Genomic DNA, 20,401 nt, shown 5'->3' with positions numbered 1-20,401 from the left:
ACCAGAATACAGTGTTGAACCACTCAGGCGGGGCACGTTTCTAGGGTGTGATGCGCTGCGTCTTCGTCCGTAGGACAGGATCAGCAAGATGCCGTCACTTTCTTCCTTACACGGTGTAAATACCGTCCGAAACAATCGTACCCGAACAGCACCTACACCATATGGTAGGTGAGAGTACCAAAGCCTCCAGCAGAAGCGTTTGAACAGCTCTAACTGACCGGAAATGTCTCTCGAAACATCAATGGCTGTCGAGGATTAGTCCCAAATATCTCGTCTGGAACTTTACCTCAACGTTAGCCTCATCCATCCAGATCAGGGGGAGTGGGTGATGGCTCCTATCGAGATGCGTGTATTGCCAGCACCTTGGTTTTAGGAGCGTTTCTTTGATTCGTTCGATGACGCGCCGGGCACCGTTCTCCTTGCGCCAAATGGCCCTTCTTCGTGTCGTCCGCGAAACATGACAGGCTGACGCCATCGATCTCGGACCGCAAAATGGTATCATACCTAAGGTTTCACACCTGCAGGTGTCCCAACACAGAATCCTGTAAGTACATCTCTCTCCTCTCTATCCCGCTTCGATCCGAGCACTCTATCCAGCTGTCTTGGAGGTAGTCCTCGACCACTGTCCTTATATAACACTCCGTGTTCACGAGTCTCTGTCTAATTACCGTTCAGGGTAGAGTATTAAAGGGATTGGCAATGTCTAATGATACCGTCAAAGCCACCCCACTCTGGAAGATGGTCGAGGCCGAGAAGGACCGGACATGACGAATTACATCGATAATCGACCGTCTCTACGAAGCTCGTAGGGACTCCACCAGGTCGAATCCACCCCACGACAGATGCCTAACGATGCGAACTGCTAACACTTTTTCGAAAAGTTTATCCGCATCAACGAGAAAACAAATAAGTTGGTATGCAGGTGAAAAGTTCGCGAGTTTACCTTTTGGAGGAGAGCCATCCTTCCAAATGGACCTTCGACCGTCGAAGATCTGAAAGCCGTCACTTAGGACGGCCGGTGTCAAGACCCAAACTCGCAGCACACCTTGGGAGTGTGCCCCCTGGGCGGGTGGCGCTGTGTTCTGATGTGGATAATTGGATGGGAACTCTGGTTGCCGGCCACGACTTCTTTTTACGAACGTGCAATGTAATAAAAGAAGGCTGCGGAATGTTGGTCTGTCCCACTATCGGGATATGGGGAGGTGGGTGATTAAACGCTACCTCCCAATGAAGACACAGGGCGCGTGCGGACACTGCGCCGTAGGGATAAATAGGGGCACCAAACGTTGTGTTGTCTGTAATTGCCGTGCTGGTGTTTCTCCGAAATTGTACGAATATGATCATCGTGAAAGCCCCAGCAGATAGGCTTCGCACCCTGGGTAGCCATGTGCGTAGAATTCCACACTTCCCTTGCCCTTACTGCAAGGGGTCAGAGGAGTCTTTGAAAGATTTTTCTCAGGTAAAAAAGAAGAAGGAGAGCCCGTAGGTGCAACGCTTGCATTATCATCGTAATTGCCCTCAAGGACGAGGCAATCCACTCAGACCATCTCGGCTTCCTCGTTCCTGAAATTCCCTATCTCCAAGAGGAAGATAGTAGCGTCGTCAGCGGCATTTTTCGCAAGTTCCATAATTAGCTTCACGAGGTAACCGGGTAAGCCAAATCCCCCGATACTCCTACAGTCACGTACCATTCACAAAGCCAAAAGAAGAATTGTAGATGTCGTTGCGACTAGTCTAATGGCATAACTAGCATCAGGTGGCTAAGCTGCAAGCATAGTAAACTGTAAACCCTGAGGGAAGTTTATAGATACTTGGAATAAATATATAAATTTAGGTCTTGTAAACATAAAACGTCATAAAGCCATAGATAATTTTTTCGTCTCAACTTGTTTGATAAGATCTCATATTACATTTGTAATTTTAATCAAAATTTTGTATCTTTTTTTTGTGTTTATTATTTTTTAAAAACCTAATAAAGTGTTAAAAATGCACTATAGAAAAAAAAAACTAGACGAATGCAGCATACATATCATATTAAAGATAAAGGAAGAGAAATATACAGACTACGAGCGGAGCGAGGATATAAACACGTTGTGTTTTCTTCTCGTGGACGGATAATACATATATTTAAAAACATTGAAAGTATTTTGAATACAGACGCAAATAATTATAAAAATAAAAGCGTGTAGATCAACCAGAATTTTGAACGAATAAATACTGCATGTAACTCAAATAAAACTTTCTTACATCTATAGTTCGTTTAACGAGACGAGGTACCGAATGTAACGAGTGCGTACTTTTTCTATACTTCATTTTCATTTTTTTTGTAATCTGAAATATTTGATTTTTAGTTAAATTACTTGTTCAATCAACGACACATAATAAAGAAACTATTTTTCTCGAGCAATCACTTCTTAAAACAATATAATAAATATAATAGATATAGGATAATAACAGAATTAATGAAGTAAGTTGGAAAAAGTAATTTTTTTTTATTAAAAGCTTATTCTGAATCGCTGTTTGAAATACTATTACTACTATTACTATTACTATTACGACCACCACCACCAACAGAATAATATTGAGATCTTTTAAAAAAGATCGAAGCGTTTGAATAAATTGAGCAAATCGAGAGAAATCGAACGATTCGAATTGAACTAAGTGACTCGAAAGAAGATGTGCAGTGTAAATTCGTGAAGGTTTTTTCAAACCGTTTAAAGAGCTCTCTTTAACTGAATAAGAATCGTTCCTGGAGCTGAAGAAAATAGGCCAATAGCTGCCGACCATTTAACTGCTTATGCAGGCATTAATGTATCCCGTATCCCCACACGTGCCTCACGGTGGTTTCGGCGCTCTCGGGGGGAGGAGCCAGCCCTTCCTCCTGGGAGCGTAACCAAGATAAAAGCCGCGCCAGCGGCGCGAGAGTGCCTTTCATTTTCGTACCGCTGAACGCGGTTACAAGAGCTGCGGGTGGTCGTGAGTCCCAAATCATTTCGCGGCCTTCACGTGGCGGGGCAGTGTGGCCCTGCCCCGCCACCGAGGGTGGACGGACGGAGCGGGTCCACTGCGACAAGGTTGCAAGGATGGTCACCGTGGGGATTTTGGTGGGTAGGTCCCGCACTCGAGAACTCCGGGTGCGGGGAATCTAACACTTCCCCCCGACCTCCTGGAGAGAGGATAGTCTTTCGAAGATTTCCCTCACGAAAAAAAAAGGCGTTAATGTAAGCATTGGTATCTCGTCTCTTTAGATGGACTATAATTACATCAATCTGAGGGATGTATACAGCGAAATATAATATATGAAATCCGTATAAACAAAAAAGAAACAACATTTCTACGAACACTGGGTAGTAATATACTTATTTCCACATATTCAGTAACCTTAATTAAACGCTTCATTAATGCTGGAATTCTCATAATGGTGTTCATTGATACATTCTACGTATGAGATTATGATATCCAGTAATACATCCTACTAGCGTCTCAAACGGTAAATTTGGCTTCAATGCAATACATTTACGTTTGAACTCCCGAATTGAACATAGGCATACGTATTATGCAAAGTACATACAATGCGACGCTCGACTGCAAATATTTTCCAACGCATCTGGTTTGCGCACATGTTACGCCTGTCCTTAACTGGCCACGATTAAAACCGAAACACTCGGGATCCAAGCAATTATATGTAACGGAGATAATTGCAAGATTCGATCCGAATTCGTTCAATTTCTTACAATCAAATCTCAAGATTTCAGATAATATCCTACACTCCTATTACTTCAGTTGTTTCCTAATTCATATTTTGCGACATTATCCAGAGGTAACAATACTCGTTCTTGTTCACGAGAATGTCATTGAAGCAGATTAAAGTAATTATTAGAATAATATAAACATTTGAAATATTGAACCTAATAAATAAATGTTTCTTTTCTAAATAAATTCTTTTTATATAAATGTTTTCTTCGTATTCATATAATGTGTATGAAAAAAATAAACGGACACGTTTGATCAAAATTATTTTATTTGTTTCTTTAAAAACTTAAACGTGGAATGCAACTTCTACACATAGTGACAGGTATAATATGTAAAACTACGTACTGCTATATTCATAATTTTTTACGGCTTTTATAAGATCAACATAATATATTTTATTGTGTATAATAATAGTATATTTAGCATCAATAGCAATAATCCTTAGACTCTGTGCTAACTATTGTGTATATCCCCTGTACTGATTTTTTTACAAGTGAATATCTGACTTCTGTATCGTTCGCTATTCATATTTACTCTGACATAAAAGTTATTATATATTTACAAATATACAGTAGCTTAATCTTGCATATTTTAAAATTTTTTAATCAGCTTCATTCATATTATGAGAATCTTTAAATCTGGCTCATCCTTTTCTAAAAACTGAATACTACTTAATACTAGAAATTATCGTACAATATTTGCTTCTGCAAATTTTGTATTCATTTTAACAAACTAACGAAATTGTTGGTCTTTAACATGATTTTTAACCAGTAAAAAAGATTAGATTACATTATATATATATGTATATATTAAGAAAAAATATCAACTAATCAAAGTATAGAACAACTAAATATCAACTTAACAAATATTTTGTTTACAAAATTGAATTGAAAGTTTGGTAAGATTAAAATGTAAAAAAACTGGTTAATCTTTATATTATTCTGTGTACTTACGTTTTAAAGTATATTATACAATGTACAGTGTATGTATAAAAGTATATCTACAGCAATATGTACTTAACTCTTTTTTTAAATAGAAAGCAAATACCAGCGTGTTATCTTAATTAGTGTTATGCTTAGAAATGATTAGTTTAACAAGGAATATTAGTAACATAATTTAATATTTATAAGCATTGTACGAAAAATAAAAAATATTCAATTGATTCGATTGAACAATAGACACATAATCCATATAATATACTATATGTTATATTTACATATAAAATTGGAGGAAACAAGATATGACGAAAGTGTATTAACTTTTCATTATCCTTAAAAGGAGTGGGTCGGTAAATATCCTTTTTATGTCCAGGTGATGTATCGAATTGATTTTGAATAATATTCAAATATCAAAGTATAGTACTTTTTAGTTAATTATCAACATTTATTTTACTTTGTATTTTTCAACATTATGTTCATATCATTGTATCGTGACACAAAGTTCCCAATAGATGTTCTACGAATGACTTGATTTCAGGAACTCGTCAAGTCCTTTCGCATAAAATAAACTCGAGAATTGTAATTATTCTTAGATTTATTTACACAGAATATGTTTCCTGTACACTCTCAAATTAAAGGTAGTCCTTCATACTTGTTGTCAATTGCTTTTTCCATTCACCTATTTACGAAAATGAAAATTAATTTAGAAATAAAATTACATGCAATTGTGTATAGATCTGTGCGACAATTATTAGAATCGTAGATGAAAATTCATCTTCTAAATAGTACTAGTGGAAACAAAACTTATGTTCATAAATTAATTATCAGAAATTTTTGTTTTGCAACAAACAGAGCGAAGGCACCTTAAAATTCACAATGTTCATCACCTATATTATTTGGTTTTATAGCAAATATTAATGACTTTTCTAGACAATCATAAAAGTCTTCTCATCTTTCGTAGAAACTAATATATTGTCATAATGATGAAACAAATTGCTAATTCTTTCTCTCTCTCTGTCTCGCACGCGCGCGCAGTCATATACAGAGAGGTTCACATGAAGTGTAAAAATAAATTGCTTTCTTCGAAACTATTAGAGGTAATAGTCAAATTCTTTTTGTTAATTTAGAATTCTCTGGAACTTTTTGTGCGACATACAGAACACCGTATGCATTTCTGAATAGTTTGTCTGTACGCATATAACATTTATTTGAAATTTCCTTTCTCTTTATGCATAAATTAAAAGATAGTAATAGAATATACCATTTCAAAGAAATATTCGATTACACGTGATAGGATACACCATTTCAAAGAAATATTATTGATTTTGTCAAAACTATTCTGAAATATAAACGTTTTTTAACATTCCTTATACATGTGTCATACGTAAGATTCCAGACAGCCTTAAAACACAGAAAAAAAATTTTGCCGTTAATCTTAAGAGTCTTCGAAACAACTTATAACACTATATGTGGATCATTCTGTATATACTTACACACACCCGCACACACTCGCAGACTCGCACACACAGAGGTATTATAAGCAACGTTCAAAAAATCTATAGATAATTACTCAAAGAAAATATACCACCCTTATAAATATTAACAAGCACTAGTAAGTACTCATGATTCAAAGTAAATAATATAAATGAAATAAAGTAAACCGCGTATAAATATACATATACAAATACAAGTTTCAAAGTTCTTTTGTAAAAATTACAACTTCTTTTTTACAGATCTCATACACAAACTTGATTGAAATTTAATGCACATAATTGTAATATTCATATCTAAATTTGATCATAGTAACATATAAATGCTAATAATGAATAGTAATATCAAAATCTGATGTGTCGGTTTGTTTTGATCTCAACGATGCAATGATGTATTACATACCTTCTAAAAAAATACCCTGTGTCTCTTTTTGCAGCTGGTTTATTTGGGGTCTCTAAACAATGGCTACTTTAGATTATATGCAAGTTTTATTTTGGTTAAAAGTTGACGTTGATAATATTAACTTTGTCGCTTGAGTGCATTAGTATAACTTTTAATAAGATTGCAGTAAAGTATATTCGGTATATCGAAGTTGTAACGATAAAATTGAGAAGACTATACGATGGAAAGTAGTTAGTACCTTGATGTCTTAAATTTGGTCCATTTTGGAAGACAACCACGTTAAGTACGTCTTCAATGAATTTTTACTTCGTGCATTTGAAAGTGTGAAATACATAAAAAAGAATTGTAGTTTTCAATTTCCCTCGGATCTTTCTTTTTCGTCATCACTGTGTTTATAGGAAAATTTCAAAAGTATTTTTTTAACTAAAATTTTATAAAAAATACCATGAAATTAATACGTTCTATGCTTTTTATATACCGTTCGCTGTGCATTTAATTTTGTATGCCAATTGATTGCATACATTGTGCATATGCGTATAATAAAATTCATACCTTTTTATAAATAGTTTTTTTTTTCTCGAAAATATATCTTGTACAACGTCTATATTATAACGTTAACAAGTGAAACAAAATTTTCTGCAAAAACATAGTTTATAGAAACTTCACGTTTTGAATGAAATAAATAAAATAATTATATTTAAATATTTGTTCAATTAGTAAATAGAATAAAAGACTACAATGTTACAAAAGATGTTATAACATAGTATAATAATTGAAATGTATTGTGCATTTAGGTGTATCTTCGATCATTTTAAGTAAATAACATGTTTGTTCTAATGATATACTGATTAAAAACGAAATTTTCAATTGTAAACAAAGGTATTTCAATGACAATAGTTCTTATATGATTTACGCGCAACATAATTATATAATATGCGAAAAATATTATGAAGGAAAATTTTTTTCTAATTTTAGTAATTTTACAATGTATTTACTAACTATATATAGAATATTGAAAAAAGTATCGATTCTAATATAAAAATGTTCTAATTTCATTGTACTCGTGATTCAATACCTACATGTTCGCTAAAAAAATAACCATCTTTTGTAACATATTTTGATGACAAAAAAAGTAAATTTTTAATAATGTACGAGCTAATAAAGTTATTTCGAAGGAAAGTAAATTACAGAAATTAGATTTGAGAATTCAGTTTTCTACACAAAGATAACTATTACATTAATACAATATACCAAACTATTTTATACTGCTCGAATTTAACGTATCACACTAATATAATTTCTCATCATCAATATTCTTAGTAATTACTTAGTGTAAAAATGCGGCAGATATTGTTGTTTATATTACGATACGTGTAAGAGTTACGACATTGTCAGATAACTTCAAATGAAAAACACTTTCATAATTGCTTATAATAACAATGTAACTCTTTCCACGTATATTTATATGTGAAAAAAAAAAGGGAATATTACGAAGCAATACTAGTTTGTTACCACAAAGCCCTGATACCTACATCCATGATCTAAAATATTTTAGAATTAATATGCTCAAATACTAGGTATTTCATAAGATACGTGTATTGTATATCCCAGAATAAGATTTTAAGCAAAATAGATTTTATACGTATTTTTTTGAGAATTTAAGGAAGCGTTAAAAATCATTCTTAACAAAGAATTTATTGTATTCTTCGTACAAGCCTCATTTTGTAAAACGTGTTGTGTAACATTGTTCGTTACTCCTTAGAGAAGCCTAAAGCTCGAATATGAAGGCATAGGTCGGAAGACCTATAATACTCAACATTTAGCCGAGATCGTTCGTCAGAAAACTTCGGAATTTCAAAATCGAATGACATAATTATAACATAAACTTGAGGCATTTTTTAATTAAAAAAAAAAAAAAATAATAATAATAATAAAATGTTTACTTTAAATTTTACATTATTTTAATTGTATAAATGTCAGATGAATTGGGAACTATACAAGTAAAACTGTACAAATGTGTACCTTTCATTTTTACTGTTACTGTCATCTTGCTATTAACAAATTAAAGATTTTAAATTATTTCAAATAGTTAGAGATAATTCAAATTTTACTTAGAAATAATACTAAACAGGCCAAATATGATTTTTGTAATACAGAATATATCACCCTATACGAATATCTCTTTCTTACAACTTTTTACACTGTTAAATAATATTGTGTATGCACAAATCTATACTGCCAATTACTGTTATTTCATTCGCACAAGCAAGTTCTTAAAACTATTTATCGATTTTCGAACATCTTGTATTGTACCCGAGCGAAGAAAGTATTAAGGTTAAAGATAAAATTGTCTCAATAACTCGCTGTATCAATTATTAATTATTAAGTAAACTAAATGTCAATAACACGTAAGATTAAATGTACATATATACCGAGCTTGTTATCGACCTCCATTTTCACCAACTTTCTCGTATAAATAAAATCTGTTTAAATAGAAAAGAACTAGTACATAGTGTTTTGCCAGCAATACATTATGACAATTGGACTTTTCATGCGATACATGAAAACACGCACATGTGATCTTGTTAATGTGACACACCTTTTAGAATAACAATACAATGTTTCTCTCACTCTATAATCAGTACATAAGGTGTCGCCCCCTGCTTATTAATAAACTATGAATTTAAATATACAGAAGATTTGTTTTTATTAAAATATTAATGATATAGGTGTTGGTGTTAAGAACTTTTTCTCTTATTAAATTGATAAGGATAAATTGCAAAGTAAACCAAAACCTTCAAATCACGTAGAATGTTCATTGAAATTAGAAATAATTTACATTTACACTTTCTCTTTCAAATATACATACATACCATATACATTCGACATATAAAAACTTATCCATATTACTACAAATGTGTTGAAGTTATCGCGAACCAACTTGCGCACACAACCACAATCTACTAATTGGAAGTCGAAATACGCCTAAGAATTTGCACTATTATGGACAAGTTTTTTTGCACTGGATATATACAGTACACAAACTCATGCACACCCATATATGAATTCATGTCCTACACGTGTGTGTGCGTGCGTATTTATGTATGTATATAGGTATACAGCATATATACGGTCACACGCATAGTACACGCGCGCGCGCGCGTGCACACACCCACACACATTTATATATGTACATATATGTATACATATACGTATACATATAAAACTTAAACAAGATTCGCTGTAAGACGATTCTCTGAATAGAATAATGTATTAATCTATGTACAGTGTACAGCACTGAGAAGTGCTAAACCTTTTAATTTCTGATCACAAGTTTGTACAAATTTTGTTTGTACACATCATATTGGTCACCTATTCTATAAATATCTATTTTTTATTTTTCCTTCCATTCTCAGCAATATATGAGACGCTCAAGGATTTTATAGCAAAATAATTTTTGCGAGTCAATATAAGAAAATGCTTTCGCACGATAACACTACTTTCGTAGCAGAATTTCCTTGCTAAGACTAAGGCGTTTATAATTGCATGAAAATGATGATGTAGCAATCTTCAATTGATAAAAGTTCTAACTGGTCTTTGGATAAAATACTGCAATTGCTTCTACTTTGATAAGATCTAAAACACTTTTACCATATTCCATGTATTGGTGTACGTCTCATATTTCTGTAAATTCGGATATACAACGTAAATTTACTACACCCAAATCAGTTAGAATCCGTACGCGCAAGATTTCCGGCATGTAAGCTCGATTGCGCGAACTTTTATTTCTAACAAGCAGATTGTACTACAGCTTAAAATAATTTTCACCTGTTCATGTTGACACAATAGTACTTGTCGTCGATGATTGAGCCACCGTCGTCACTGTTATTAGAGATAACGTAGTGTCGATAGTACTTTGTTCCGACGTTTCCGTGTCAACGTCTTTTTCAACGCACGCTTTCTTCGATTCCTTATGTTCTTCGGATGAACTTGACTTCCTCTTGTGATTCGAACTCGACGAATGGGAACGACTTGACGCCGAGTCGTCTTTCGATGAACGATTGCTAGATGACTTTTTTTGTCCGTTTCTTCCATGACTGTGATGCCCATCTCTTCTTTTTTCTAATTTTCTGTCACTGTCTTTATTATCTGTGCGATCAATAGGTTTACTAGAAATATTATAATCTCTAGGCAGTGCGATAATCTTCAGTGAATCCTCTTTGCTACTACCTTCTCCTGTTTTACTATCAGATTTACGTTGAGGACTCCGATGACGATGTTTCTTATGTTCTCTATCGCGCCTATCCCGATCTCTTCTGTCTTTATGCCGTTGATTTCTAGAATCTTTGTCGTCTCTATGTTTTCTTTTGGATTCTGAATGTAATGTACGTGTATCCAATGATAATTTAGATGAATTTTCGTCACTACTACCATTCCTACTGTTACTACTATGCCTTTCAGCTTCTGCTAACGGAGACGTAGATGTAATTGAAGAACAAGAAGAAGAATTAGGGATTTTTGATGCAGATACTGAACTTTCTTCGCATGAATTATCAGTAACTGATCTACAAACTTTTTCATTTTTTGATCTTTCCTTAGCCTCGTCTTCAGCCATTTCAATTAATGCTTTCACTGCATTTTCAGTTGCGCATTCCATCTTCGATGTGAAAGCCAATGTAGTCTCTACCTCCAGTAATTGACAATATCGTTCTAATTTTGATATATCTTTTTTGTACTTCTGTTCAGCAATTTCAAAGCTTTCTTTATGTATTTTTTCTAATACTTCTTTTGAGGCCTCTGCAACGCCAGTTCGCAAAGATTGGCAAACTTCTTTCACATCAGTCTTTGATTTATAAATAGCAATTTCTAAAGCCTTGTCTACAACTTCCGTTGCGTATGTCTTCGCCACCAATTGTCGTTGTGATAACATATCCTGTTCAAGAATAACAATGTTGCAATCGGAAGTATTATGTTCTGATACACAAAGGTCCGAGGAACTCAAGCGTCTTTTACTATCTTTCGAAGAAGACACCGAGGTACTAAATTTGTTAACTGATTTAGATTCAATAACGTTTGAAATACTTTCTTTGCCGGATGTATTATTACTACTACATCGACTATGATGACGATGATGAACTAGTTTATGATTACTACAGTCATACTTTTTCTTGTCTGGAGAGTGACCGCTATTACTGCTACTATTGCTGTGAGAATGGTGATTAGATTTTTCATTAGATCGATGCCGATCATCGTGTCTTCTTTCAGATCTCTTACCGTCTCTCTTCTCACTACTTTGCTTTTGGTCTGCTGAACTACTTTTTGTAGATTTATTGTTAAAAAGATCTGGACAATTATCATTATTCTCTTCGGAATCTCGCCTTTTGCTCGAAACGGAAGAATGTCTTGTATAATCTCTACTTTTACGTTCTTCTTTACGTTTCCCATGTTGATCTGATTTCTTCAAATTCCCTTGATACTCAGCAGCTCTTTCTTTTGCTTTCTTCTCTTCAAAGGAATCAATAGAATGTTTTTGTTCTACACGTTGACGATTTGTATTCTCTTTCTGTTCATCTCCTATATTCACAGCTTCTAAAGGTTTCTTTTCTTTTATACGGTGAGGTGGCTCGTTTCCAACACGTGTGTGCCTAATGCTTGAATTATGTTGCGATTCCTGATAATACTGTTTTAATCTAACGTGCCACGCTACACTTGAAACTGCAGAAACCGTTCTAAATTGGTGAATTATATTACGTGGTAAAAAGTAAATATCATTGTCATATAAATTTATTCTTGCATAGCGAATACCCTGTCTACGCAACTGATTCAATTTGGCATCTTCAACCCATTGTACACACTGTGATATTGGTGGTTCGTGAAGATCTAATTGCAATTTTTCAACTAGTTCAGGAAAATCGCCAGCATAAAAAGCTACAACGTCCTTTGTAATTCTGTTATATTCTGAATGTTGTCCACCGTGAACAGCCTTTAGTATACCTACTGCAGCTGTCGTCATTCTATCTAAGCCATGACCCACGTGATCTGCATGAGCCTTAGTGCGATCTTCAAACATGTATTCACGGGCTTCACTAAGACGAGGCAAATATTGAAGATTTCGCAATTCGTTAATGCCCGTTCTACGTCTCTTGTAAGGACTTTTATTTATATCTGCTGTGGGAACTAATTGTTCTCCTGGTCTGATCCATAAGATTGGACCATCGTTTGATTCTTGGGGTGTATCCATCTTCACAACAGATAATGGACCCCAAGGCATTGTCTAAAATAGAAAATAATAATATTTAACTTAATATTGTAAAATGTAAGTATTTTAATTATTTACACAAATAAGTTTACAATTTTATCTATGAAATGAATTATTATATTATGAATATAGACAAGGTGCTGCATGCAAATCACAAATACTACTTTGTATACTTAAAGTTAAAATATCTTTTAGATTGGTAGTTTTTCTCTTAAAACACCTAATTATATTTCATTGTGAATGATAAACTGATTAAAGCATTAGAAAATATAAGATTTTATAATGAAATCAATTGCACTATATAAACTGATGCAATTTTAACTTATACCTTGTTCTATTATAAACTGTTTTAACAATAACAATAACTTCCACTCTACTGCATAGAACATACTGTGTGTGTTTGTATAAATAATTTTTATAATAAAGTATAGTTTTTTCAAAATAGTACTTACCAGTTTTAAAAATGGATTTTCTTCCAATTTTTGTAGTAGATCTGGAAAATATCCACCAACTTCTTCATGAACAGTTCCTACAAGACTTATTTGGTGGAGGGGTCCATATCTAACAGTACCATTACTATAAGCTTTACAAACTTGTTCTTTGTACTGAATCATAGTTGTAGTTTCTATGTCACTACTTCTTCCCAACACGCCATTTTTGACAGTTAATGTGGAATAATTATCTGCCATATAATCCAAAAGATCAGGAAGATACGCAGCAGCATTGTGCACTATTCCCATAACATGATGTGCATTACCATTTTCATCCTCACCAAAAACTACCTGCAATATAAAGCGTTTTACTTATTCACATTATATAGTATTTAAAAGTACAGAAAAATATCATTTCCTGTTGCATGCATATTATTTCAAAAGATTATAGTGGAATAGCTTTAGAATTCAGTTATAACCTTCAACAATTATAGTATATGTAGTAACTTTTGACTGTTTTAAATTATATTTATATCTATATACCTTGAAATATTCTTGAGCTAATTCTTCTACTTGTTCATGTGATAATGTATCAATTTCATCTTGGTACATATGAACAACAGTTGCACCACCATTAGGATAAGTTTCTATATGAATGAATTTCTTGTACTTTAGGCCTTCTAGTAATTCACTCTTAACTGGTGAATTATGAAGCATTTTATAGTTTTTAGTTTGCAAATTTAACCTAAGATTTTCATTTGTAGATTTTGAGAATGGATGAGACATTGGTTTACTGCTTAATGACACCATACTACGATCTCGCTTACACTGTACACCAATGCTAGCTCGCTTTATTTTACTACGTTTATAACATCGTGAACAGTAACGTCGTTCACTGTGTTCCCTACTTCGTTTGTCTCTTGAAGATGAATACGATTTAGAATGTGAACTTGAAGATGTAGAACTAATGCAATTTATTGGTTTGTTATGAGATAGTGCTGTATCTGTCTGTCCAACTATTATTGTAGATACGCTGTTACTAGCCCAATCAGATTTTACTACATCTAATTGCTCTTCAGAATCTGTTTGTTCTGTTTTAATTTCAACAACTTCTGTTTTTACATCTCTATGAGTAATATCTATTTCTTTATCTATCTTTTCTTTCTCATTTGAGTTTATTTGTGTAGCAGAAACTTGTTCATCAGATTTTTTCAGTTGTCCACAAAATGCATAAGACACTAGACTCTTGTTAGCTTTAGTAGTTAATTTATTTGTATTTTCTTCACCATATGTTGCTGTATCCATTATAATAGTTGAAGTAACAACTGCTGATGTCATACTGTTGGGAAATGTTGTATCTGGACTATTTGGACTGCCAGAAACTCTTGGAGGATAATCTGGGCTTCTTGGACTACTAATCACTTCACCGCTACTTTGAGGACTTTCCCCTAATTGAGGTGTATTACCATGTTCAAAATTTACACATCCTTCTAATATTGTTGGTAATGCATGTATACCACCTGATAGTGTTGTATCTTTATTAGACACAGGATCAATCTAATGAATACAAAAAAATAATAAATATGGTATTTTCCCATGTAGAAAACTCTCATAAACTAGTACTGCTTTATATTTTGATATCTTTCATAAATATAAACAATAAATATACATACACGAATAGCATGTTGAACTGGTTCTATGATAGTTTTTATTAATTCATTATTGCAATGATCTGGATTTCCTATAATATACAAAATTAATTTTATAAAACAAACATAACTCATAATATATAAAATTCTATGATACTACATTTTTATCAGAATATATATAATTTATTTAAATGTTTTACATAAATATATTATTATAAACAATATATGAAACTAGATTTATCTATAATATTGAAAGTATATTTTTGTAATATTCTGCAATTAGCAATGAACATCATTCAATTTCTAGTTTTTGTTATTTGCATTATTGAACTAGTTTAATAATATTTTGTTTATTAAATAAGTTATAAACAATGAATTTTGTAAATGTCAATATAAATTTCATGCCAGAAATATTTGCTTAAGATATCGTTTGTATAACAAAGTAAACATATAAATTTATATGTTTGTATGATACTACATAATGCTAAATATATTACCGTTTAGTTGTTCAGTAAGACAGGTAACATTATCGATATCATTCCTGTTGTTGGGCATGCTGTGTGGTTCCAAGGATGGTATGTGCAGTGCAGTGTTGATAGCAAGTTTATACGTAGTACGTTCTTCCACATCACCAGAAGAGGTCATGAAATTCACGTTTCTCTGTAATTCTTTTCCTTCCGTGTTTGCACTAAACGATGACGCTGTAGAGAAAATCGTGGGCGTCCTGATTGAATGTAGAGCTAGATTGTTCGAAAACTCGTTTGTCTCCTTAATAACACTATTCCACGCTATTCTGGGCACTTTTACATTGGTTGTTTCCCTTCTTAATGGTTCGAATACTTGCTGAATTGTATTATTTACATCACATCGCTCATTTGACACGATACTTGTACCAGTTTCGGATGCCATCTTGATTCTGTGAGCACATCCTGAACACAACGATACTACGCAACATTTGATTGGATATTTCTTAGCCGCCTTTTGAACAGACCTTATTCTATTCGTCTGAAATTGGATGAAAAGTAGGGGTAAGACCAGTAGATATAGAGGTATCATGCACATAATTTTTATTCGTGGGAATCTTCGATCTCCAACCATATTTTCTCTAAAATTATGTGATTGCAAAAGACCATAAATTGTTCATAATTCTCATTTCTGCTACATATATTTATTATTATGCGATAATAAACAGTTGTCTGTAAAATGTTAAGCATGCTTCACAATAATTGATTTTACTAAAATCATATACAATACAACTATATATGATTTTACCGCTAATTTTCAAGCTTTTGCTTAAAAAATATTAAATAACTTATATTTAACAACTTTTAACTTTTTTACAGTTAATAATGTCTTTTTTATATAAAAAATAAATTACAAGCAATCTAATGTATACAAATGTAAACAAAGCATTATCATGGGTGTATGCACATACACATGGAACAATGATTAACCGTGAGAGGGGAAAGTTACCAATGTCTGCTCCAATCAAGACGCCTATCTAGAAAAAGAACAGGCCTTGGTTGATGCAAACGCTAGAAACACGCACGCATCGTCGCAACACTGACCAAAATGTAAACAACTGTTTGTTTACGCACTAGCCTTGGCTTGCAATTGTCGTTAGTGCTTCTTTGAACGTTGCATAGACATTATGACACTGAAGAAAAGTGAAATTCCTGTATCGGTGCAAGATTGTGTTATTTTCCTTCGAAAATGTGAGGAAAATTATAGAAAAATTGGTTGAAGAAAAATTGTCATACTGGTTCAAGAAGACCTGTTTCGAGAATATACGTTTTGCAGTTTAAGAAATGGATCGCCTTAATACCAAAAAGTAATTAAAATCATAATTTTCGTTAATATTTTAAGATCGGAGAAATGGTGTCCTCTTTTAAGTGTAAGTCGTATTAGTTGTAAAATTCTTAATTTTATTATTCTAACCCTTGTTGCCACTCGTATGTTTACGGTAAAACTCCTAAATGTAAAATCGTTAGCTTGTCTCGGAATAGTGATACGTCGGTAAGTTATCTAAGTTAGGTTGTCGGTAACTCATGCTGAGGAATCTATTGCTTTAACATCCTCGATGAGATTACTCGACTTCAAAAATATATACTAGGATGTGATGGGGTTACAACAATAGTCTCTAATCTAGGTTAACAAAATGGATAGAAACTAAACAGATAGATTATAGCCTTTAGTTATGAGACAGATATATGCAGAACCTAAAGCCATTTTCCCCTGCCCTTACAGTCCAGATGTTGCACAAAATGTGCAAAAAAATTACATGGATTTGGTTGAGAAATTTTATCCCATCCACCTTATTCTCTGGACATTGCCCCATTGGACTTCTATCTGTTTCGATCATTACAACATTGTTTACCTAGCAAGACATTTAACAATGTGAACGTAATAAAAATGTTTTATAAAAATATTTTGATCATAAACCAAAGAAATTTTATACTAATGGGATCATAACGTTGCCTAAAAAGTGGGAAGAGATTGTGCAAAAGAAGGACAATTTTTCGCAAGCTTTACAGGTAAGATTGAAATATTATTTTATATGGTAAAAGAATAAACGACATAAACTTATGAGACGACCTAATATATGGAATATGATGTAAAGTTTCATAGAGGTTTTATGTTTTTAAAAGAATGATCAAAAATCATTTATTTCTCCTTTCTTTTTAAGGGCATAATAGAGTACATTAGTTTGTAATCTAAGGGGAGGGTTAGGTCAAAATAAGTTGGAGAATGCTACTCTAGATTTTCCACAGATATGAAACATATTAATTAGGTGACCTATATTCGCTATAACATTTTTATTATATGTTGATTAACTAATTATTCTTTTCTGATTTCTCAGGATGTATGTATGTTACGTGAAATATTTACTGTTTTGATGGTTACCAAAAATAAACATTTCCAAAACTATCTTTTCAAAAAGACTATAGAACCTTTTTTTTTGTGTTGGGGAAATTTTTAAAGATTTTCGCAACTTCTTGGTGTGAGGTCAAGGGTTGTGTGGAATTTTTCATAACTGGAAATATCAGGTGCGGAGTTTACCTACTAAAACCATTTTTAGAAGAGCTTCAAGTGGTCCATCTCCTCCCAAGCTGCACACATGTCGGCGCACATTCCATGTTTTCGTTGAAACAATGATAAGGTAGGACCATGCTACCAAGTTGCTTTTTTTTATCAAGAAACCTGTTTATCTGGTGACATACACAATATTAACTCTATCGATGAGTGCTTATTTCAATAAAGACAGATTTGGTTTATAATCTTTATTTGTCTTAGTTGTTTTCAGCATGACTGTTAAGATCGTTTGAAGTATTAATTGAACTCCATAAGTCCTTTCATCCTAATGGAGTATCCAATACTTGAAAAAGAGCAATATGTATAAGGTAACTGTAATTTTATTTATAACAATATGATATTTATCATATTTAATACCTTTCATTTATAAAAGGAGATGTCATTGCAATTTAAATAAAACTACGATTTGCTGCTCACATTCTACTTACAAGATTTTGCTTTCCTAGTTCCTTCATTCCAAAACCAGAAACAATAGATCACATTTATGGTTTAGCAATGGTCATGTGCATATCTATCTATCATGTAGATAGAGATGTCGGTACATCTCTACCTATGAAAAAATTACTGATTACTGTAAACGAGATACTTAGGCATTCTATTTTAAATCAGTAAAAATACAATTTAAAAGTATTAATGCCATTGTTTCTAAAAAAGGAGCTAAACCGTTAAGCACTAAATAAGCAAACCAAATAAATTAACCATATAATGATAGGTTGTAGAAAGCGTAAACAGTTTGCTCAAGCAGTGTTAAACTTTGTGAAAAACTGTTACATTCATTACAACAATACCAACATTTAATTTGAAAACAGAAGAACTTTGAAGTTATGTATGAGTTGATATCATACAAAAAATATTTTTAATTGGTTATTGAATTATCATGTATATACATTGTATTATTAAGTTGAATGGGTAGGCACATTGTAATTTACTGTTGCAGAACGACAAGATATACAATAAACCAACACATTCTGTAATTATTATTCAATCAGTCACATTAAACATAGTTCTACAACTTATTGTTTGATAAATCGTTAGGTATATATGGAGCCTATAAGTTATACATTAATGTAAGTATTTTAAAAGTGTTCTCTCGACCGAAAGAAGAAAAAGTTTTATGAGCACTGGAAACTCTAACATAATTAAGTTTTCATTATTTCAAAGGCACAAAGATGCACAGGTTTAGCTGTGTATTTATATTCATTGTACAATAGGCTATTATATAATAGCCCAAGGTTTTGGTTTTAGATCATACAATATTGTCATTGGCTTTATTACTCACACGAGAAGGTTATTTCAAAATACGTATATGATTATAATTCAGTGATGTGTATATCCGTCCCAGAAAATTGTAAATTTCCATTTAATTTTGCGATTTTGTCTGTATGTCTATGTAATTTCTTGGACACATGCATTATGTTATGTACATATTAGGTACTTATACATCAAACGTAAAAGCAATGATTGAAAATAAAGCATAAGAATGTTCTTTAATTTGCAATCGAACTTATATTTTTGATCTAAAAAAGCATATTATTCTACATTCCTGGAGGTGCAAATAATGTTTAGTTTTGTGTTTCAAATTTTATAGAAAATTACATTCAATAAGAGAAATGGCATTTACTATTAGGCATATTCATAAGCTGTTTAAAAAATATTTGTTGTCAATAAATCATGAAATATTGTTTGTCCGATATTTGATCAATTCAATGATATTACTAGTAAACTCTCTGGTCGAGCAAATTTTCATAAAATAAAAGACATATCTATGGTATAGTAATACATGATTATGAGCGTATCAGGTGTTGCTAAACTATGTATGTAATTGAAAAGTATTTTTAGAATGGGTGTATCATTGTCAGAGTGCAGTAAGTGAATGGAACACAAGATTGCCACCTGTTATTCATACAAGTACAATTGGAGAAAAATAATCTCTGCTACAGTTATTAATATATTTTTATGATATGAAATATCTATAAAAATAAATGCAAAAAAAAATAATAAAAGCTTCTTCATCTCATTGAAAGAAACTTATTTTCAAATGCTTTTTAATTAAATTTCTAGTAACGATAATGTTATTATATCATAAATTATTTTGAAATGTTTAACTAGATAAAAGTTTCGAATAATAAATAAAAGATAAACAACCTTTTATCTATTACTTGTCGTTAAATAATTAGATTGAATCATTGAACAAAATATATCATAATAAAGAAATAAAATATATAACTGTTCAACGTTGAATAAACGTCGCGAAAAAAATGTTACATATAGACTTTATTCGAATCAAATTTTAGTGGTCTTTAGTTTTACAATGATACAATTTTGTGTGTAACGAATAGAAATAATTATAATAATATATACATGGGACACAAAATTGGGACGCGA

At 32.4% G+C, this 20,401-nt stretch overlaps 1 protein-coding gene and 1 long non-coding RNA gene across 4 annotated transcripts; one reads left to right on the top strand and one right to left on the bottom strand.

The window, feature by feature from the left end:
- Window positions 1–1,715: 1,715 nt before the first annotated feature.
- On the bottom strand, window positions 1,716–15,987 carry LOC143149303 (uncharacterized). 3 transcript variants are annotated; one of them, XM_076316535.1, is made up of 6 exons: window positions 15,421–15,987; window positions 14,948–15,015; window positions 13,818–14,831; window positions 13,296–13,625; window positions 10,413–12,858; window positions 1,716–1,790 (listed from the first exon to the last, which is right to left on the bottom strand). In XM_076316535.1, exons 1-5 carry the CDS (start codon window positions 15,983–15,985, stop codon window positions 10,417–10,419), a joined length of 4,419 nt encoding a protein of 1,472 aa, XP_076172650.1. In that variant the 5' UTR covers window positions 15,986–15,987; the 3' UTR covers window positions 1,716–1,790; window positions 10,413–10,416. The 3 variants fall into 3 exon arrangements, with proteins under 3 accessions (XP_076172650.1, XP_076172649.1, XP_076172648.1); XM_076316534.1 differs by lacking the exon at window positions 1,716–1,790 and adding an exon at window positions 7,838–10,268; XM_076316533.1 differs by lacking the exon at window positions 1,716–1,790 and having other exon boundaries at window positions 7,838–12,858.
- Window positions 15,988–16,322: 335 nt separating this feature from the next.
- Window positions 16,323–18,432, top strand: LOC143149095 (uncharacterized). The gene is made up of 4 exons (XR_012992690.1): window positions 16,323–16,754; window positions 17,171–17,457; window positions 17,784–18,083; window positions 18,218–18,432. It is a non-coding gene; the product is annotated as an uncharacterized LOC143149095 (long non-coding RNA).
- The last annotated feature ends 1,969 nt before the right edge of the window (window positions 18,433–20,401 follow it).

Source organism: Ptiloglossa arizonensis, chromosome 7 (genome assembly GCF_051014685.1).
Source record: "Ptiloglossa arizonensis isolate GNS036 chromosome 7, iyPtiAriz1_principal, whole genome shotgun sequence".
NCBI classification, from domain to species: Eukaryota; Metazoa; Arthropoda; class Insecta; order Hymenoptera; family Colletidae; genus Ptiloglossa; species Ptiloglossa arizonensis.
Note: the sequence above shows the minus strand (reverse complement) of the source record. Positions and strands in the feature narration are given on the sequence as shown.